The sequence below is a fragment of the Papilio machaon genome, chromosome 21 (assembly GCF_912999745.1).
Source record: "Papilio machaon chromosome 21, ilPapMach1.1, whole genome shotgun sequence".
Classification (NCBI taxonomy): domain Eukaryota; kingdom Metazoa; phylum Arthropoda; class Insecta; order Lepidoptera; family Papilionidae; genus Papilio; species Papilio machaon.
Window position 1 is genome coordinate 2,102,493 of NC_060006.1, and position 24,005 is coordinate 2,126,497.

The 24,005-nt window shown below is 34.5% G+C and overlaps 1 protein-coding gene across 1 annotated transcript; it reads left to right on the top strand.

The window, feature by feature from the left end:
* Positions 1-584: 584 nt before the first annotated feature.
* Positions 585-23,107, top strand: LOC106718575 (T-box transcription factor TBX1). Its single transcript, XM_014512718.2, has 9 exons — positions 585-843; positions 16,980-17,098; positions 17,501-17,623; positions 17,855-18,096; positions 18,348-18,504; positions 18,679-18,864; positions 19,641-19,708; positions 21,893-22,033; positions 22,387-23,107. Exons 1-9 carry the CDS (start codon positions 792-794, stop codon positions 22,442-22,444), a joined length of 1,146 nt encoding a protein of 381 aa, XP_014368204.2. The 5' UTR covers positions 585-791; the 3' UTR covers positions 22,445-23,107.
* Positions 23,108-24,005: the final 898 nt, after the last annotated feature.

A 24,005-nucleotide genomic window follows, 5' to 3' on the forward strand; every position in this document is an offset into this window, starting at 1 on the left:
GTCCTCTTCTCAATAGTCAAAGATGATGCCAGTTAGCTTGTTTATAAGACGTACGGACAGACAGGCCCACTCGTTCACTATATATAAACAGTATACAGGTTAACGATGGACCAGGTATATATGGCAGAAATAACTTTATGGCCGTAAAGAAGTCAGTTCTGTTTTGGCCCAGTTGTATGGCGGAAGCGGAATAGTTAGTATTCGCTGCCGCAATCAGGGTCTTTCAATCATCACTAAGGAAGACCCTTAGTATAAGTTTAGTGTGATGTGATAGATATAAATCTGCATTAAGGAAGAACTCACTTTAACTACTGCATTTGATTAAAATACGAGTCTCGTATTAAAATATTTTTAAGATAAAAACTACCTCTACTCTTTATGTTGAAAAATATCTAATCACTCAATGAATTGAATGCAAATTTAACGAAAAAAAAATTGATTATAAATAAAAAAAATGATAATCAAGATTAAGTACTTAACAATAATACTTTTATAACGTTAATATAGAAAAAATATTTTTAACTGAAAGTAAGAAGGTACATTTTTTGAAAGTTACAAGCGTTTTACATACCACACGTAAATAAAGCAGAAGCAGGCGGTGGGAGGTGTTGGGCGTCGTTGGGCGGTGTTGGGCGTTGCTGGGCGGTCGCGTGGTGCCGACGCGCGCCGACGACAGAAGCGTTCCTCTCGCGCCGCGGTCTGCGCGCGCGCACCGCCTGATTAACGCGCGGGAAAACTTGATTTATAACGTCGCGTTGAAAAAATAAATCGACGGGCGACCGGGACACGTGATGGAGGGCCAGGAGTGGCGGGACGAGTGGCACCAGCCACGTCTCATGGATGGTCAGTGCCTGCGGTCAATCTATTTTTATTGTTTTTTTTTTTTTAAGTCAATAGCAGGGACATGCCCTATAGGATAGGGTCTAAGGAGGTTTTGATATACCAGCCAGTGTTTTTTGCTTTCACTAAGGAGGTTCTATTTTCCTTATAGATTTCCCATGTTCCATTCTTATTACTTTATACCATACCTATTGGTTTTAATATTTGTAGTTATTATGGATGACATAGGACGAATAACGATTACTATTTCTGCTAACCATAATTATGTCTAATCTAAAAGTAGAAGTGGATCCTGAAGTGTATATTAATCTAAAAAAATATTACTAAAAAAATACTTGGGCTAAATCCTGAAATGTGTGATCAAACCACTCAATGTTTACTTGTTAATCCGATGTAACCTTTTTACAGAATTTTTTATCTCTAAAGAAAAAAAATAGCTTAATATTGTAGCCCAGTGAATTTAACTTTTTCAAACTGACATATATTAAACGTCAGAGTTATCAACACAGTGTTTATTAGTTAGTATTTTGGATTTATCTGCTGTTATTTTCAAAATAACTTAATACGGTTTACTTAAGCTGAATATTTCAATAGTGAAAGTAACCTATTTAATTTACATATTAAGTGTGATATTTATTTATAAAAGTTAAAATATGTACATTTTATTTTAATTTTATATTAGCAGTTGCTCGCGACTTCGTCCGCGCCTAATTAAACCTAAAACTAGAAATAAATATAGCCTATGTGATCCGAGGATAGTGTAGCTTCCAATCTTGAAATAATATTTTCAAATTGGTTCAGTAGTTTAGGAGCCTATTTATTGCAAACAAACAATCAAATATTTGTTCTTTATAACGTTATAATGTTAAAATATTCATAAAATTTAAGTGTCGGGTAATATCGAAAAAAAAATCGTATTTTGCAAACATAATGTTTTTCCGTTTACAAACCAGTTATTGACATTAGTTTGTCTGTCTCTCCGAATCCGCGTGCATCGGCTTCCCGTCAAAGTCTAGTCAAAATACAACCGTTTCAGAGATTTACCCACAGCAAACTTGACATTGCGGACAAACATACGACAATTTTAAAAATCGTTTTTTCTTTATCAACAACGCAACGCAACAACATGGGTACGAAACATGGCATTTTTTCGAAATTACATACAAACACTGCAATTGTATTAATATGTACAGATATGTATGTAGCAGAGAATAATATACGTAGCAACGACATGTGAAATAAAATGTCCAAAACTTAAATCGCATAAAAACATACTTCATTTGCAAACAGCTAAGAATAGGTTAAAATAAATTTAATTTAAGGTTACTTAAGTTAGGGTTAAGGAGTAATTTTAAATTTTCATAAAAAAAACAAACAACGAATTAGCATAAGATCCATTTACAACTTAAAAGAAAATCAACATCTCTGTTAGCTAACAAAACGTTTATTATTAATCTTGTCAAAAGTAAATGGATAAAAACATATAATTAGTTATTAATCCATTATTGATTTGTAAGATTTCCTTGCCTTCGGCTTTCACTGCCGCAATGTTAAATAGAGAATATGACTTCTCTTGAGTATACTATGAACTTGACTTCTATTGTCGAAACTCTAGAAAAAACTTATATTAACAACATATTAGCTATAAGCAGTTGCCTGCGACCTTGTTCACGCGGAAAAAATAAATCTAGTAATAAATATATAGCCTATGTCACTGAGGATATGTTAGCTTCCATACATTGTAACAATTTTTCAAATTGGTTCCTATTCGGAGCCTATTCAATGCAAACAAACAATCTCTCCACTTTATAATATGTCTGTGCCAAATTTGAATAAGATGTGTTTAACTGTTACGGGGTTATCAAGTAAATATTTCAAATGTATCTCACGGGAGCAGTATACCAAATTTCACCCATTTGTAACCATTCCGAAGATACCTACTAACAAACATCCATCCATCTAAACATTCGTATTTTCAATATTAGTAAGATAGGTTTTGCTGTGAAAACTCGCGCTTACTATAGCTTGTAATAGCACGAACTATCAATGCAAAAGGCTTAAATAACATTCACATACCGAAGTATAGTCTTGGCTCTTGCATCGAGGATTCCTCGCGTTCAGAGTGTAGTGTGTTCTGAACGTTCATTCATCTATCTGTCATCAGTAGAGCATGCGTTTCCCGCGCCCTGACGATTGACAGCCGACGTTCAAGATGGCCGCTCGCGTCGTGATTTTAGTCACTGTCACAGCAATATGCGCATACGCATAGACAGATTGCGATTAGCGAACGAATTAATCTTCTCAGTTTATCATGCATTGACTAGTCTAGATGAATCGAGCAGATGAGTATGCAGCGTGGGTTTACACTGACAAAATCCATACAAAACATACTATTTTTCTGATTCATTAGTGGCAGCTTACGGTTAGATTTAAAGTTTTTATCTTAGTTAAAAATATTTAAAACTTTCTAGATACGTTGTTAAGACTTTTAATTACCAATGTATAAGTCAAAAAAACTTGAGAGGTGTGTTGGGACACCCGGATGGAACGAAGTTCCTTTCAATTAATTAGTGAAGGAACCAATGTTTATTCTATGCATAAAAAACTAAAGCCTTCACAAGAAGACATTTTATTTCTATGAATTTTCGTTATATATTGTCACGTCGTTGCCATGGTGATATAGCAAAAAGTGTCGTGACAACTTTTCGTAAGAATTTTTTCCGTCTAGCCCCCTTTCACAACGCGCGATAAGGAACTTCGTTTCAATATATTTAAATGTAGACCAGACCACCCAACAACAAAAACGTTAAATTGAATACTACAAAAAACGTACTTATACACATAAAAATTGTTTAAAGATATGTTAAACCTAGCCTTATAGGTCAGAGAATATAATCAATTATTTATTTCAAAATTATCTCAGTTAAAATAAAAACCGTTTAATTGAATTATCTCGAAAGAAAGCGTGAACAGTTTTTGGTACGCTGTGTCTTAACCAAACCTCATAAAGAATAATGCAAAACAAATCTTTGCTAAAACAACATTGTCTTAAAGTTTCGTATTCGTAAGTAGTAACATGTCAATTTAGATTGATGAGGCGACGTGGTGGGCGAGGTTTTTTGTGGTAATTATGCGTCGGATACCGTCGCCTCGGCCTGCCCTGACAGACTGAATACCGTTCTAATAATTTACTAATTATGTATTCTGTTAATGTGTTGTTAAAAAAATGTTTTTGGAATCGTCAAATAATTTAAACGTATCTTTAAAATTCATTGTTTTTTTTATTTTATTACTTGACCGATATAGTTGATGTATTCTATTACGCAAACTGTTTTTAAATATGTATAAATCAATGTATAAACAATGCAAGGTAAATGAAAACTTGCTGTTTAACTAAACTTCTGTCAGTTGCCCGTAAGAAAAGACTATAAAAAGACTAAACTAAAACTATAAAAATACTAGAAAAAATATTCTAACAAAATTAATAATGTTACGAGAGAATCTCAAATTAAGACCAACCTTTCAGAAATTTTTCACTTTTTTTTTTCATCTTGACAATTTGCCGTTATTTTTAACTTGAAGTTTGCAATTCTTTATCAGTTGAACACATGGTTAACATGAAGTCGAGTGTTCGCGACCTATACGTATTCCTGTAGCAAAAAGTGTAAGATTTATGTCACACTTGTACTAAAATATGGAGACTGCATTTCTAAAACTGTTTTCTACTCGTTAAATTATAGAGGCGACGTTTGTTTGAGAGCCCATGAAGGATTTCATTTTAAGAAGTTTGTGGGCCTAGCACGAATATTACGATAATCGCCATTGTATAGTAATCGACAAATTTTGGGACAAATATAGGGCGTAAAGTACAACAAAAATGTCATACTAATTGACGATGAAGATACGACGGCGATTATCACAAATATTCGTGATAGGCCCACTGAAGTAAGTGTTTACTTTTGGTTAAAAAGTTAATAATAAGTACATTTTGAATCTATATATATAAAAGAAAGTCGTGTTAGTTACACTATTTATAACTCAAGAACGGCTGAATCGATTTGACTGAAAATTGGTGGGCAGGTAGCTTAGAACCAGGAAACGGACATAGGATAATTTTTACCCCGTTTTCTATTTTTTATACCGCGCGGACGGAGTCGCGGGTAAAAGCTAGTTTAGAATAAAAGATTGTCATCTTTATTTCTACTTCGGAGAAGTTACTAAAAATGAATTATTCTTGCAATAATTTCAAATGCATTAAAAAAACTTCTACGTAAAAAAGATAAATTGAATCTATAAAAATACTGGTCAAAAATAGTATAATTTATACATAATAATAAAATTGCAGCGTCTGTGTTTAATATCGAGAGAAAAAAAACATATTTCGTACACGTGATGAGACCGCGTTTGTTCCGAGTAATCTTCGGAACCACTGGAACGATTTTGTCGGGAATGTACCTAGCTGATATCGCGGGCATATTAATAGGCTACTTACTTTTTTTTTAATTCTGTGCTGACAAAGTCGCGGACGAACGTTAGATATAAATAAAATAAAAAAAAATGATACTGGCTGAAAATGTAACCATTTAAAAAAAGAACATATTTCTCAAACAGCTGAAAAATTGTCTCTAACGTTAAAAAAATAACAGATTGCAGACTCCCTTCCTAGCAGATGGGATATTATCTTATCAGGACATTTGTAAATGTCGTTCATAGTTATGACGCTCGTAAAAGCGATATTTTAGCCCTTTCTAAGTAACACTTATGAAAGAATGCTCAAAAACTCTGTATTCATTTAAGTTGGCGCTCGCGTTTTCGTCCGCGTGGATGATGATTTTTTTTATCATAATTCCAAAAGTATTTGATAAGTAGCTTTTTAGTAGCTTTATATTTAGAAAAAATAAAACCTTTTTAATGCTATGTAATATTAGAAAACTCTACACTTTCAAAAACCTAGACTCAGTAATTAGGTTCGTCGCATCTTAGCGAAAGATCTGGCGGGAAATAAAGTTAAGAGTTTTCATGTCGAAAAACAAATGTTCAACGATATTAGTAAAATTCAAATGGTCTGTGAGAAAAAATTGACAATCTCTGATAGATAGGCATAAAACAAAACTTTACCATCAATTAGGTATACGAATTTAAATGTAAATTTAAGCATAAAAAAAACTTTTATTAAAAAATTTTACAATAAACTATTTTGTAGTTGAATGTAAACATTGGACGGTTCTCATGAGGATTGGCGGATGACGTTTTATCATAAACACGTGTTGTTTGATTGCCTCGAGCAGGCAACAGACTTGCGAAATATTCCTTTAACGCCATCAAGTTTATACGGATTTAGCAGAAAATAATTTTATAACTTTAATAATGGTAAAGATGGTTCACTGACACGAATAATCATAAGAAGATGTACCTATTAAAAATAGTGGACAAATAAGAAAGTCTTCTAGTGATTTATATTTATAAAACGGTTTTTTTTAAGATTTTTTTTTTATAACAAAAGGCGTAATTCACTACGTACTTATCTTAAATGTTTGAATATTATGTTCAAATGCGTTTAGGTATATAAAACTAGCTGTTTTGATATTTTTTTTAAGTTCCTGGCAAAATTCTTCAAATTTTTAACCGAAATAGCTGTTATTGTTACGTGTAATATATGAAACATAAAGGCGTGCGTGCGCATGCGCATCAAAGCGGCAAGCAGCCACTTATTGCGGACGTTTAAAATTAAATATTGTAACAATAAACAAGAGACGGGACCGCCGAGAGAGGGTTTATTTTGTTGCCAGCTGTACATCGACGTTTTACGGAGATGTTGTGCCTACAGTTAGGTACATCCACACAATAAAAACGTTCGACTTTTTTACACAATACCAATGACTCTTTTGTACGTAAAACCGTGTAAAACTTATATGGCATAATGTTTCTTTGTTTCAGCAGTGGAAACTAATTTACAATTACATAATTTATAATATCAAAAAAGATTAGTCCTCGGTGGTATTTTTAAACCAGTACAACTTAGGGTCCTTCAAGAAGCGATCTCTTTCTTAAAAGCCAACAACGCATCTGCAGTTCCTCTGGTGTTGCGGAAGTCTTTGGATCACAATAATCACGTCCTTCTTCTTTTGTATAAAAAAATACAATTTAAAGTAGAAAAATGCTTCCAAGTTTAATCTTAAATGCAGAAAAGGGAGACATCTAATATTTTTGGATGCACAACGTTATTCTTAGCTACAATATCTGCACTGTCTACGAACCGGTATTTTTTAAATTTTTTAGACTTTCTCAGCGATGGAAAATCACGGCTATATTAAGTTCGATATCGTTAAACAACCATCACTTCAAATTGTATAATTTCCTTAATTCCAAGATATTAGGAGCAGGAATAGATTAGGTTTGTTTTAAAATATAAAATTTACGGAATGCTTCCGATGAAATTGTGATAAAAAAATAAACATTGATACTCATATATTAATGTGCAACAATGTTTTCTTTTCCTTTGCTTGTAATGGAATAACAAAGAATAGTATCGAATACAAAAATAGATGAATCGATTGTTTACGATTGGTAAAAATAAATATTCCCGCTTGCCATAGCATAGCTTCGAATTTAGCTTTGTATAAAAGATAAGTGATTTATGTGAATACAAATTTGCTTAAAGAGGCGTTTCAATATTTAAAAGAATAAAAAATCTTGTGAAGTGCTTTTAACGGGAAAGACGTAAATTACAATAAGGCGATAAGATTTAAAGATGCTAACAGAATTTTATAGATTTAATAGTTTTACTGTTACAAAGGAAAATTGAAATTTTACTGTATCGTTTTACTTTCACATTTAAGATACTTATAAGTTTCAAGTCTCACCTCAAAATTGAGGTTTTAGCCGTGGTATTACCAGAAAAGAAATAATACATTTCGATATTTTTAATATGTGCAATGAAATAATTGAATTAAATAAAGTGTATAAACGTACAACGCATATTTTAACAAATAACAAAAAAAAACATTGGCATAATGTGCAATGTCGCCTGCAAATAAAAAAATTAAAATGTCAACACAGATAAAAATTAAAACTGCACTTATAATTTGTTTTTCAATTAGTTTCTCGTAAGTATAATTAAAACATTTTCGACGCTAAGCTAAACAAACTCACCGTTAATAACCAGAGAAGTTATAGGAAGTGACAGTTAGGTCTAAATCGGCCACACCAACGCCATCCGTACCGCGTATTATGAATTTATGCCGCCATTGTTTGTTTTCATTCGCGCGCGTTCCTAATACCCCGCCTTTTTGTTTCAATATACATTTTTTTTTTCTAGCACTCGAAATAGATGTTTGTTTTGTAAAGCGTGAGAATTTGAAAGGGAATGTCAACGGGGGCTTAGCGATTGAGATTTCTTAGGTGGTCGATATAATTGTGCCAAGTGGATGTTTTGAGTTATTTATGATTGGTTCAATTCGTTTACATTTCAATCAAACGTCGTTGTATGAACATTTTTTAACGTTTTCGAACGTGGGGAATACTTACGAATTGTTAGTTTGTGGATATGTAGAAAGTTTCATAAACTCAAAATATATATAACATTTTAAAAAGTTTCGACGGACGATCTTTCACGGACGGACGGACGATTTCACGGACTATGTTAATTATGAATGTGGTAAAAGGTACTCCGTATACTTATATTGTCTTTTACTATTAATAGTATAGTAGTAGTGGTTATAGTTTTCGCAACTCAAAGTCTAACGCGTATATTGCAAGAGAGGAGGTCATGGATCACTCTCTCACCAAAGAACCCTTTTCTTACTGATGATATCCGGGAGCGATCACGGCGTGCCGAGATACCTTATCCTGCAGTCGGACTCCGCCGCGCAGTGTTGTATGTGAGACGCTGTTTCTTCTTCCTCCATGCATGCTCTACATAGTGTATACTTAGTGAATATAGTGTTCTTTTCGATGGAATAGTAATTCTTTGTTAATTCAATTACTTTCTCTTTTACTCTATTCAAAATTAAAAGACAAACTCTCCGTTATTCTAATAAGATAGTAAGTGTAAAACTCTAATTAAAATATATTTCGAGACCGCGTTACTTTAGCTTAGCTTAGCCCTTTACTTAATTTAGGGTTGCAACGGTCAATTAAAAGAAAAGCGTTTGTTATATTTCCAAGGCAATAAATGCCATCCCGAGATACAAATCACCGATCGTGGTCGTAATCCGAAGTATGCGTGGTGCATACCGCATGGCTCATGCGTCGACGTCAGCCCGGATGAATTGCCCCAATTAGTTCCGTTGTCGCGGCGCCCGCGCCCGATTTGTTCGAATTTTAAAATTCAAAATTAGGGTTGCCAACTAGGATACAGAAACAGCCAACATATTTCTATACACGAAAGGAAGAGGAAGGATAGTATTTTTGAGAAAGTGCGATATTCAAAATTAGAATAAATCGTTATGTCAACACAACAAAGAATAAATAAGGTATGTTTTTTTGGAAATGAGCAAACTGTAAATAAGTGTGAAATTTTTTATATTTTTTAATTAAGTAATTTTCAAACAAAATAAAGTTTCATCGCATCAAATTGTAAGTCTAATGAAGCAGCTACCATAGGATTGTCAATGTTGGTAAGCATTTAGTAAAATATAATTGAAGGGACAACACTCGTTTGTTCAGGCATTTTGATTTATTTGACGCGCGGGTCATCACTTCCCGCCTCTCTACATAACTTATCGTACAACAAAATATGGAGCACTTTCATTTCATAATTTGAATTGTTTTAAGTTAGAAGAAGCGTCAACGATATTTTGGAGAAGAGAATGGGGCTGGCGCCAAAATGTACATAGAGAAGATGTTAGAAATACTGCCATCGATCGGATTGATGAAATTAACCATAAAGGCGTTTTTAAGCGTAAGGCGTTTTATCATTGAAGACTTTGTTTTGTATGCTCGATTTCAGAAATAAAAAATAAAAATGTATCGGAATTTTGCCAAATATAAATGAATCTCTGTATACCTCGCCAGGTTACGAGTGAGTTCTTATTTATATTTTTCAATATCATTCAAAAATAATAATTCCCAAAATTTTCGTACAATACGTTAATAATCAAAGAATCATTCTCCATGTTAATGTACCCTCGTAATGGGATACGTTCTCCAGAAGTTACAATATTGTCCCGGAAGATTTATTTGTATGACGTTTAGTGGAATTCCCGCCAATAAATAAAAGTATAATGAACGCGCTACTCAAGTTACTTGGTAAATTATACCTCAGCCTTACAATAGGGTTAAAACTATAACCAAAGAAATAATAAATACGTTTATTTACTATCTAGAAAAATCAATAAAATCTAGAATGTTTTCCGAACTATATAATTTTTCTTAGAGGAGTTATTTGTAAATTTTTGAAATGACACTTGCGTATAATAAAAATCCATCCATTTTTTTGTATATTTTTTAACAAATTTCAACTACGTAGGTAAATTCTAACTTTCTACAGCTTAATTTTGCTATTAATTACGCAAATTTTTCTAACGTATAAAAATTGTTGTTTAGGCAAATTTGGATTATGGTACAAAAGTACCCAGATATTACTCCTAGATTATAATAGTACAAAAGTCATAGCATATCTGTATTCGAAGATATTTATAAGTATTAGACACGGGCCGCGTTTTGCACGCTCTGCCGCCAACACTAATGGTGATTTGTGTACCAAGCCTCGTTACTACCCAACCGAGCCTGCTATACATTATTAGAATTTAATTTAACACGTTTAAACTATTCAAAAATAAAGTTATAGGCTACTTCATACAGGAATGAAAGAGGTACAAAAAATAACAACATTGACACAATTAAATAACACAAACTCAATTACGGCGGGAACGAATGACGTAGATGACATTTGACAGCAAATAAAAACCATAGAGTATAAAACTTCCTATATGTCTTATTGGAGCAAATGTTTGCAAAAGTTTTGTATATTTGCGAAAACATGTCCAATGTTGGAACATTTTGTGCGCCCATGTCTTTGAGTCCATGTAACTAAAATATCCAGTATCTGGCAGCATCAGTCAATCAACAGTCAAAACAACGCGTTGGAGCGACAGAAACGGACAACGACAACTAGCGTACAAACATGACTTTCCTAGAATGCATATGTGTAGACTCGTGGAAAATTATAAATTAAATCGCAGCCGGAAATCAATGCAATAGGTGAAATAATATCAGATCGCACATGTTGTTACATAATACTGTAAACTGTAAACTATGTGATTCTCAGTTTGTAAGTTTCAGTATTACACAACATACTGTGTGTATGAATGTGTTCCGAAAAACAATGTAGGTTACCGATTCCTAGAATTGACCTAATAAACTTAAGACTTATAACACTTTTGCGGTAGAAGGGACTAAATGAGTAAGTCCTTTCTAAGTCACCGTGTGAAATGACTACTGTAAATACCAAGTAAATCCATAAACGTTATTGCTATCCTTTATGATGACCGGAGTTTGGAAATAGAGTATACAGTTAGTAGAGAACTAGAAGTCTAGGAAGCTTCTGTTTTTTTGTCTCCCTAGCCTATGCGCTATTCTGGACTATAATCTACATTTGTTTCAAATCTCATTTAGTTCAGCTATTCTAGAGTTATGTAGTAACTAGCTTTCGCCCGCGACTCCGTCCGCGCGGATTTAAAAGAACTTAATAAGTAGCCTGTGTGTTCTTCCAGACTATGTTCTACATCTGTGCCAAATTCATCAAGATTCATTTCAGCCGTTCCGGAGATACCTTCAAACAAACATCCATCCATCCATCCATCTAGGGTTGCCAGGTCGCCAAACCTACTAGCCGGACAGACCAGCCAGTTTGGCCGGACATTTGGGTAGAAAGATCGGACACCCTATATTATTTAGGATTTTGTCTCAGTATTAATAGGTACACTCTCGTTTGGGAAATGTAAAAATCCTAACAAAAGCCGGACAACCGTTTACTTTGGCCGGACACGCAATCAAAAAGCCTACCTATGTCTGGCTTTATCTGGACGCCTGGCAACGCTACATACATTTAAACATTCGCATTTATAATATTAGTAAGATAAACATCCATATATTCATCCCTCCAATTTTTTCTCGGTTATATTAATTACTTAGTTTACTAAGATGTAAAATTGCGTAGCTATTCGTTGCCAACTTCACACATATAAAAGTGGCTGACACCTATACGTGTTCAAATACTAATGTCGTTTTGTTGAACTGTTTGAAACGTGATTACTGTGGTATTGACATGTCTATCTGTTTGTTAATGAGCTATGCTTACTATGTTGACATCGAACTGTGATCAAAGAGCACTTTACATCCATCTAATGTTTTATTGTCTGTGTACTAGTCGTTTGTATAAAGAAAAAACGCAACCGACTAACCAACTTATTTTGTACTCTTTTTGGAACGAAGTTCCTTATCGCGCGTTGTGAAAAGGGGCTAGACGGAAAAAATTCTTACGAAAAGTTGTCACGACACTTTTTGCTATATCACCATGGCAACGACGTGGCAATATATAACGAAAATTCATAGAAATAAAATGTACTTCTTGTGAAGACTTAAGTTTTTTATTCATATAATAAACATTGGTTCCTTCACTAATTAATAGAAAGGAACTTCGTTCCATCCGGGTGTCTCTTGATACCTCTCAAGTTTTTTTTTAATGAAGACCATAGTCTGTTTTATCTTTTTATATGCTTTTGGACGAAAATTACATAAGCATGATTATATATGTATCCACAGTTCAAAATTATTAATGCGAATGTAAGGAAGAATGGATGGATGTTTGTTAGAAGATATCTCCACAGCGGTTGCATGAACCTCGCTGAAATTTGGCATAGATGTAGAACATAGCCTGGAAGAAAACATAAGCTACTTATTAAGTTTTTTTTAATTGCGGACGGAATCGTGGGCGACAACTAGTCTTGTATAAAGATATATATGTCAAACGTCTCTCTTAAAAAAACAAAGGTACTAGTAATATAATTTTTTTTGTAGTAGAAGTTATTTAAGCCGTTCCGGAGTTAACAAATATTCATCCATCCAAACTATTGCATCTATATATATAAAAGAAAGTCGTGTTAGTTACACTATTTATAACTCAAGAACGGCTGAATCGATTTGACTGAAAATTGGTGGGCAGGTAGCTTAGAACCAGGAAACGGACATAGGATAATTTTTACCACGTTTTCTATTTCTTTTTTATTCCGCGCGGACGGAGTCGCGGGTAAAAGCTAGTTTATAATATTAGGATGAGAGTATTATTTAAACCGTAATTAAGAGCGATTTGTTTTATTCTTTGACATACGTCGATCGCCTTGTTAATTAGGAATGTCTGTAATGTTGGCACACGCTTTGATCAAAGGGTATTTTGTGGTTGGAGCTAATTCGTTACCCGACGCGGAGCTCGAAAAATAAACTATTATTGTCTATTTGTAGCAGGAGTTTATAGACAATGAATGGATAGATTTTCGCAAAAATAATCGGACAGAATCTTTATGGTCAGAAGTAACCAGGTACATTTTAATAAAATTTATCTAAGTTCAAATTAGAGAACGTTTGTATGGACATATTATGTGGATAAATTAAATGAGTTTGAATGTACAATTGTAGAAAAAAATCAAAGAAAATATGTATGGACTTGTATGAAGGGAATGAGTTCAGATGACAGCTGATAAAGCTGAATAGAAGAGTAGTAAGTACATTTTGTGTCAATGATGATAATCTAAGTACAAATCGCATGTCTTGCAATTTCTAATCAACTGTTATGTTATAATTGAATACTGTAGACCTCCACTGTTGTGATCCTCGTATTATATTGCCATCCCTGTTTTTTTGACAAAATAGAGACATCAATGCTTTTAATAACGTCACGGCAGTCGAATTGTACGCTTGTGAGTTGTTTTTATAAAGCGTCATCATTATGAGACATGTTGATACAGAGAGCGGGTAATACGCGGGGTGGTGCTGCGTAAATCAAATGTGTGTACATGTGTTACCTCACAGTAGGGCTGTCACAAATTATTTAAACTAAATAAATAAAACTCTAATAGTTATTTGAGGGCCTTTAATTACAAGATAGGAGACTCCCATTAGGGTAAATAGGCACTCACTAAGTTATCGCGTATCATATTTCTTATAGTCTGTGGTGGGTAGCAAAAGCTACAACTATCTTAGTGTGTGTAGCTATTTTTTTATAAAAACATTTCTCTGTAGGTACTTCTTATTCATTAGTATCTAGTAAATCTTAATTTGAAAGGTTTTTTTTTAAATTTTACAGTTTTATTATAATTGCCATCCCTAGCATGCAACCGGATCGGCGCCCGCGCAAGGCGGTAGATTTATAGCGCTCAATCAATGCGGATTTATTGCTTAGGAAGCGACCGCTCGTCTCCTTTTGTTACGGTTTAAATATAGACAGGCATTATAATTGCCCTCCCACCACCTGAGACTATTATTACTGTGTCATGGTTGCTTTCTATTATGTTACTCTAACTAACTTGTAACATGTACATATAGTATTTACCTACATATTCAAAGAAATATGTTAAAAGAAAATAAAAACATTTCTTAAAGTTTCAATTTTTATTAAAGACTAGCTTTTACCCGCGACTCCGTCCGCGCGGAATAAAAAAAAAAAAAAGAAAGAAAACGGGGTAAAAATTATCCTATGTCCTATTCCTGGTTCTAAGCTACCTGCCCAGCAATTTTCAGTCAAATCGATTCAGCCGGTCTTGAGTTATAAATAGTGTAACTAACACGACTTTCTTTTATATATATAGATTTTTAAAGGTGCCTACTTTCCTGTGAAACTATGATAGTTTGTAACAAGATATGATACATTTTGTTACAAACTATAATATATTTTAGTCCATAATATATTTTTGTGCCAAGTACAGTCAACGCCCTTTGCAATGTTCCACTTACAGAAATATTGCCTTGTTCCTTGAAACTTCAATTCTTTGTACAAAATAACTAATTAGATGGTTGCGCAAACGACTGCATAATAGTAAGAATCAATAAGTCGTGTACCGTCCTTTTTTCATAGACAGATTTAAAAGTGTCCTGGTTATTGTTACCGCGTCGTCATTTCAGTGCTTACGAAACGTTCAAACGACTGTCGTTTTTAACGTTAAATATCGCCAGACTTCATGGCAGTACATTTAAAATCCGCTTATTGAGTAAGATAAACGTTTTCATCCACCTGCTTATTGATATGTAAAAACGAAGTTAAAACAATATTAATGGAAGCCACTGATAAGTTAATCAACACTAATATTATAAAGAAAGATTCGCTTGATTGTTTGTTTGTAATGTATACGCTCCGAAACTACTGAACCGATTTGAAAAAATCTTTCACTCTTAGAAAGCTAAACTATCTACAGATGACAGAGGTCATATTAATTACAAGATTTTTTTTAATTCAGCGATGACGAAGTCGGTCAACTGCTGTATAAGTTTAGTAGGTTAAGTTATACAGGTATATGGGCAGCTTCTAAAGATATTGTTCCGATTAGTGCTCATGTTATTTTTGATTGCTTTAAATAGATGAAGTCTTAATAAATACTATCATACATTCGTCAAATACAAGACATAGGTGGGATGGTGATAAATTTGATGTAGCAGACATTAATGACCAGAGAGCACCGCCTCAAGGTATCGACGTGGTTCCGCTCCAGATGCAACGGTGTCATTTGCCAAATTACTATTGCATTTAGAACAATTAATTAGAGATAATTTTTAATATATTACGCAATTTAAATTGAGTGGAACAGAAACTTGACGCTAGGGGAAAAACGTAGGTGTTTATTGTATAAAACCAGCTAACTTTTATTTATATAAAACTATTAATCGCGCACGACTTCGTCCGCGCGCATTTAAAATTTACTTAAGGTATAAAAATAGTAGCCGATTCTCAGACCTACTGAATATGAATGCATTATGCATATAAAACTTCATAAAAATCGGTCAAGCCGTTTAGAAGGAGTATGGTAACTAACATTGTGACACGAGAATTTTATATAAGTTCATATTGTTACTGTTTCTTTAAGAGAATGACGGATTCTGTTTCATTGTTGCCAAACATTTTTATCGAGAAATTATCATACTTGCAAACTTTTTAGACGTTTCCCGAGCAGTTTCTATGTCTTTTACCCGCCATTGCCTTCGTGACTTCCAAATTCAAAATTTATTTCTTAATAAATATATACAGGACTAGTTATTATAAAATTTATGAAGAGACTACGCACTAATGCTATAGCTTTATCCTTAAAATAGCAAGAAACTAGCAAACTTATAATAAAACAATGAGTAATAATATCTATATGCAATGTTAAAATTATGATAATCGATAACGTCTCGACTCGGTCAATATGTTTCGATACCAAAAATAAATGTTGCCACTTAAAAATAAGACGAAGATCATTGTCGTTCTACGCGAGTATACATTTCATCACCCGCCTTTATTTATAATCCACATCTTGACAGCGCGCGATGAAATTATTGAGGACATTTCGTATATGTTTTGAGTTTCCCGCCATTATAGCAATTAGTTGAGTGAGATGTCCGCTACAGAGTGGACGCATTATCATTTTTATGATTCTGTTTATTTGTTCTGTGCGTGCGTCGATCGTCTTTTTAATAAATATCGCTTTATGGTTTTTGATTATTAAAAAAGTTCCGGTGATACAATGGAGTGCTAACCTTTTTACAAGATGCGAGCAAACCACTATTTTACTATCTTAAACTAGTCTGTAAGTGATTTTATCTAAATTAAATGCATTAATTAGTCTTGTTCGGCTGTAACAGTAAGTGTCGTAGAAAATCACAATCAGGAAACATATTTTTGGGACCTCTAGTTTTTTTGTGAGATTCCACTCATAGAAAATTCTATAAACGGCCATATTTTGATCAAGAAATATTATTTCCATGTGTGTGGTCTTTTTTTTAAATAAATGAATAGATTTTGACCTTTTTCCTTCATTACACAAAAAGTCCCAATTTAAACCAAACTAGTTTAGTGAAAAATAAAATTTCAAGTCGATTAGAAATTATAAGTCACTAATACTATTTATGCATCAGCAGACAAGTACAAATAATATCTATATTGTTCTCAGGTGGTTTATCAAGTAATCACTGTCCACGCGCAGTATTCCTTCAGCAGTCCATCGCGGAGCGCGTCGGACGAGACCCTGAACAGATACCGACTCTACCTCTACACCACACAATTGGAGACGTAAGTTTATTTTATCATCCTGTATATATAATGTTCCGTCGTGTTAATTTCCAAATATCCTGTATAACGTTATTCAATAATGTTTCTGAATAATCAGATCACAGTTGAATTGTGATCATTTATTTTTAATAATAAATCAAATAATAAAGACTTGGCTTAGAATCTGGGAATAGACGAGGATTAAATCTAATAATAGCCTTCTAGTCTATACTAGCCTGACAAATCTTTAAAATTGAAGAGGTGTGAGGTAGAGATACTGGAAGAAATCGTAACGTTGTCCGTCTTTACAGTTGTCACTTCTTTCACATCTGTCATGCAATTCCACAGTCGAAACAAATTTGTTAATACCTTGTTTTCAAAGGTAATAATAAAGATAGCTGTATATTTTCAAATTGTCGTTAGAATGCGGTATGCGGTCGCAGCACATACTCACCACTGCAGGCGCTCAGCGAGAGCACATGTCGTGATCACGCTGCGCAGCCCGCGCCCCAACACCCGCCCATACAGCAGCCTCCACGGCTACAGGTATTGTGTGTTGTTAACTTTATGATGAAATCTGTTCTGCTATAGGCCACATGTCTGTCTCACTTGTCCTACCATGAAATCTGTATTGGCGTAACATCGAAATGCGGGCCGAGGCACTTCTCTGCGCTCACTCAGGCGCCACGATTGGATGACAAGCCTTACAAAGTTTGAATCTTGTAATACCACATAATGCATTTTATAAAGATAAATATAACACAAACAATTATTCAGGTGACATCACAGAATGTGACCCTGCACCCGGCGGTCGCGCGCTGCTCTGCGACCCTTGAGCTAGCGGCTCTCTGGCGCAGCTTCCACGAGCTGGGCACGGAGATGATAGTGACGAAGGCCGGCCGCCGCATGTTCCCGGCGCTACAGGCGCGCCTCGCGGGACTCCTTCCCACAGCCGACTACCTGTTGCTGGTTGACTTCGTGCCACTTGATGATAAGAGATACAGATACGCCTTCCACAGGTTTGAATGTGTGATTATCTTTTAAGTTATTAACAAAGTCGTTAGTTGATCGCTAAGTGAGAATTTTAAGTAAGTGTATATTTCGTGCGCTAATGAACTGTTTAAATTTTAAGTGCAACCGTAATTTAAAGAGAATTTCTATGTTAATCGAAAAAGACAAAATCTGTGTATTAGTGTGGTTGGTGTCTTTCAGTTTATGCTCGTATCCAAAATGTCTTGTTGTTCTTTGGAATAACCGCCTTGATGTTCAGCTCGAGCTGGGTGGTGGCGGGCAAGGCGGACCCTGTGTCTCCGCCGCGCATCCACGTGCACCCTGACTCACCAGCTGCTGGCGCACACTGGATGCGTCAGCTCGTCTCCTTCGACAAACTCAAGCTCACCAACAATCAGCTCGACGACAACGGACATGTAGGTTCATTTATGTGTATAGTTTATCATTTTAGTGTTTTTAAATTATATTTTAAGGTGGCAAACGAACAAGCAGCCACCTAAATTCGATGAAATGGTGAACCTACTAATTTGAACGTCTCTACTGTTGGCTCTACCACTGTCAAAGTACAATGTCATGTTGTCTATGCGCAGATAATCCTGAACTCGATGCACCGCTACCAGCCGCGCCTGCACGTGGTGTACTTGCCGGCAGAGGGCGCGCGGCCCGCCTCCGCCTCCGCCTCCGCCTCCGCCACCTCCCCCTCCACAGTCCCATACCGCACGTTCGTCTTCCCGGAGACAGGCTTCACCGCTGTTACCGCCTACCAGAACCACCGGGTCAGTCTGTAACTATCCGCATACACGAATTGCTGTGAACTAGATGGCGCTGTAAAGAATACTGAATCGCGCTATCCTTTTCTTACCACGAGAATTATGTATATGAGTGCATTTAGACTAGAGGAACTTTTTACGAGGTTTAGGCTAATAACGAGGTTTAGGCTAAGCGCCGTTTGCGCCCGGCCACCTCAAGCCCGGTGAAGCTATAAATGCCTCCTCAAGGCAAACAGTGACTACTCAGTCACAAAAAAAACTAGAGGAACTGCACCAGTATGAACAAGTATATAATTAATTGAAAAAAAAATACTTATTCCATATACTCCTGGTAAAAAAGTATCACAAGTTCCTTGTCGTACTTTGACTTGCCATATTTTTTACGTAATTTTACGGTAGGTTACATATATTTTCTGACAGCCGACGAAAGCAACACCTCTTGTTCGTCCTTAACAAGCTACATCTATGCATTCTTAAGAGTCAATCTGTCTTTATGTAAACAGGATGTTTGTTAAAGTCGTGGGTATTTATTTATTTGCATAAAAAAATCTATTGTACAATCTAATATATAAAATTCTCGTGTCACAGTTTTCGTTCCCGTACTCCTCCGAAACGGCTTGACCGATTCTCATGAAATTTTGTGAGCATATTCAGTAGGTCTGAGAATCGGACAACATCTATTTTTCATACCCCATTTTTTAACTGCGCGCGAACGGAGTCGCGGGCGACAGCTAGTATACAAATATAATCTAATTACTCTAATATAACGTATATTTTTACAGATAACACAATTGAAAATAGCAAGCAATCCTTTCGCTAAAGGATTCAGAGACTGTGATCCTGACGACTGGTGAGTTCAATAAAATCTAACTAAAACCACATTGTATTAAATAATTATAGCTTTCCCCTGTCACAACAGTAGCCATGAATCAAGCTGTGTGTGTATGATTAAATTTTATGCGTAAACTCATTTAAGTGGCAATGTTAAGGGACTTTACAACAGCCGGTGACGATTTAGTTTTACGACTCGTCGTAGGTAAAGAGTTAGGTGACAGTTATGGCGGACACGCCGTGCATTTCCCGCCAAAATAAAAACATAAACTGTAACCAGAGACAAAAAATAGATGTACGGACATTTAGAAACTTACAGTTTTTCTTTTATCGAAGAAAACTTACATGAATAAGATTTTTGTTTTGAATTTAAAAAAAATACATAACTTTACATGTCAAAAAAAAGCGAGGTTGACGTTGTTAATAATAATTGTTAAATTCAAATAAAAGAATATGAAAAAAAAAATAGTTTGCCAATGAAGTCAATCGCCAGAGTTAATTAAAAAAAAAGTTTTAAACTTCAACATTAAGAAGGTTTATTAATTTACAAAGAGTTCAGTTTGCGTACAAGAAATGACTGGCACATAAAACGAAAAGAAAAAAAAATAATTTTCTTTTCATAGTAGGTACAAATTGATACCAGATATATTTTCACAGTTATAAGAAGTGTTACTAACAAATCATTGAATTTGTTTACAATTACTTCTTAACTGCTTTGTTCGTTTCTGCATTGGTTGTACGGTGGAACATAAATCGTTTTCCCCCGCCGTTATTTCCCACGCCCGTCGTACATTTTGTTTATTTTACTGTTTTATCTCGAAGCTGTTGTTTTTAAACGCCCAGTAATAAAGTTTTACTGAAATAGAGAATATTACGCCTTGTTATTTACTTTAAAATACACTTTATTTTTGTAAAGTTAAGTATGGGCACCATATATGTCAGTTTGTATTGTAACATTGAGGGATCTTACCCCAAAAAAGCCTCCGTAGGCCTTTTTCCTGTCTCTCTTCTGTATATCTGCTATATATTACATAATTCTTAAAATTGAACAATGTTTGAATAACAACAATATGGAAACTTGTTTATTGTTTTTTTTTCTATAATTGTGAGCCATGTGTGTATTTCATTTGATTTTTAATTTTAGAAAAGTGTCGCAAAAAATATCGTAAAGTCATCAGCGAGTCGATTTAGATAACATATTAACGTAATATAAACAAATCAAGTCATTAATTATATCGAAGAAAAAAAAAATAAGAACGCCATGTGCGCAAACAAAGTGTAAGCGAGACAAAAAATCCAATCCTCCCTTTTTTATCCTTCTCCAACTTCTTTCAATGAAACTTCCTGGTATCATTAAAGTGACCATAAGTTTAATTTCGAATAGGAAAATTCCGCCGATTTGATCCCTGTCACTTTTTAGATTAAATTATTATTTTATAATCCAAACCTTAGATATATTTGAGGAATTTACAAAAATATTTTTCGGCAAAGGTGTTCTGAAGAAATGTTTTTTTTATTTCGATTTAAATTAAAGTTTCTTATATTATTATAAATATGGCCCCTATGATAACCTTAGTAGTTAAAATAAAAGAACACTAAAGAATTTTAAGTGCGTACATATTTCCTTTACTTCATTTGAGGGTTAATTTATAAAAATTAACTCAAATTGTAACCTTATAAGAACCTAATTGAGCAAGAGAAATAATTGAATGTTGTCTATTAGGATATAGTAGCATGTTATGGTCACCCTAGTTTTAATAGATTAATTATGGCCGGTGTAACTTATGAACGCCATTTGTCGCGTGTTGTCAAAATAGAGGATTATCAGAAGTAACACGACTCCTCCTCGTAGGCGGGCCTACTACTTTATCATTACGATATATTAAAAATGATAGCTGTCGTTACGATACTTAACAAGTTACGATAACTAAAAAAAACATTATTTTTTTTTTGTATAAGGTGACAAATGAACATGTGGCCACCTGAGACCGCCAAAATAGCGTAGTGACCGCTGCTCGTTTTCGTTTCAAGTTTCATTTCTCTTTTTAAATAATATGCTTTGTCCCAATTTAAACGAAAAATACAGTGGAATCAAATTGAAACCAACTTAAAAAAAACTTCGCTGTCTAATTACTTTACAATAAACGATCTTTTTAAACGGAGTCATAAAATATGACAATATCATACTGTTATTTACGTTCAGCCCACCGGAACAAAGCCAGCAGAGAGCGGTGACGCGACGGCGCGAGGCGGCTGCTCCTGAGCCCTGCCCCGCGCTGGCGCAGCCATACGCCGCTGAGCCTAGCGCGTGCGGACCTCTCTATGCGCACGCGCATACCGTGCGGTAAGCATAGCTTTTTAACACCATTCATTTGATGCCAACTGTAAGGCGGAACATTATATATGCAAGATTGCTATTGTATTATATTGACCCAATCCGGTAATAATAACGAAGTAACAAACAGCCCGAGCCGAGGCTCCTGAGGGAGCCCTCGAGCCTAGTTACTCTTAAACGAGGTTTAGGCTAAGCGCCATCTGCGCCCGGCCACCTCAAGCCCGGTGAAGCTGTAAATGCCTCCTCAAGGCAAACAGTGACTACTCAGTAACAAAAAAAAGTATTATATTGAATCATCTAATACTATTACAACTACTATATTTTTCTAATTACAACATTATGTATAATGTATGTTTTCTCAGATATCAACCACACGCGGGACCAAACACAACATACAGCGCATACTATGCCCACAGATAGTGCGTATACCAAAGGAGTTTGTGATATAGTATATTTATATAAAATATCAACCAGTAGGTATTGTAAGGAAGGTTGTAGAAAAAGAGTGAGAGGATCCGTTTAGATGTAAAGAAATTCAACACGGAGTGATAGAAAGAAATACGAATTTCCATACGTAGAAACTTTTTGTCATATTCACGTATTGCGACAAATTTATCTAACCTGGTGAAACTAAAGCTCTTAGACGCCCTCTATCAAAACTGTGCCTCAAGATCCATGACAGAAACTGTTATATCTGTCATTTATATGCCTAATTGTCGCATTCAGAGGCTCGCATGGTAACTACGAGAGTCTACATTTTCTGCCAGAATTAAACTCGCTGTCAGTACGTCTCTTAGCGGGCAGATAACTTTGTGGAATTAAACGCATAATTGGAAATCGTATAAAGCAGTGACTTCATCTTGGACAGTTAAGTACAGAAAGATAAAAAATACGTCGATTTTTTAATGTAAAATCGCGGTAATTTTGTCTCCGTGTTCATTGACCACGATGTGTAAAAACACAACGAATTAGAAAGTATTTCATCGAAAATTAAAACGATATATGAAGTTACCAACTTATCTTCTCTCTCGCTCTACTATCAATGACGTCACTATGACGACACAAATGTATTAGTTTCTATTATAATTGTTTATTATCTGTACTTAGAAATTAGGAAATAATTTTGTTAATTTTACTTAATTTTTCTTTAAATTTTCTTAACATAGATATGTCACGTTCAAGTAAAATAATTTATAAGTTACATAAGTTCTTTCATTTTGATAGATAAACGTTGCTTAATCTTTCGAAAATTTTATTTCAATTTAATACCTGCCATAAAAATGTATTTCGTAAAATGAGGTAACTTTGGTTTGGTCAAAAGACTGGGTCAAAAGTTGGATCAAATTTGGGCCAAGTGTTGGACCAAAAGTTTGATCAAAATTTAGGCAACGTTTATTTGTTTTCGCTGTTACCAATATTCTTGTAAACTATAATCTAAGAGTAACTTCATTCGAAGCATTCAAATTCATTTTAAAAACAAATGAAAATGAGTGCAAATCAGTCAGCACCAAATTGTAACCAAAGAGTATTTATAAATAAAAAGATTTAATAAATATGACTGTATATTTATTTAAATCTAGAAAATAAAGATTATACAACGAATTGTCTTTTTCATTATACCTTAACTACTTAATTTATACATGTATTTCATCACTTATTATAGAATATTAATGAAAATTACACTAATAAGAAATAGTACTGCATTTGTTGAGGTAAGTTTTCAATTTGTGGTGTTCTATAGTGTGTTTTTTCTGCAATAGTATATGTCATAACATGGTTGACTGTGGCTGCTCCCGGTTCTACCTCATGATCTACGTATATTTTAGATGAAATAGTTTCTTCGAATTCTTCACCAACTATTTCTGGTTCAGGTTCCAAATAATCATCAAAAGGTATGTTTGATAATGGGTCAATAGAACAATATGGACCATAATATTCCATAGGATTAAATGATACTGCGTCGTAGAAAGTTTGTTTTTGA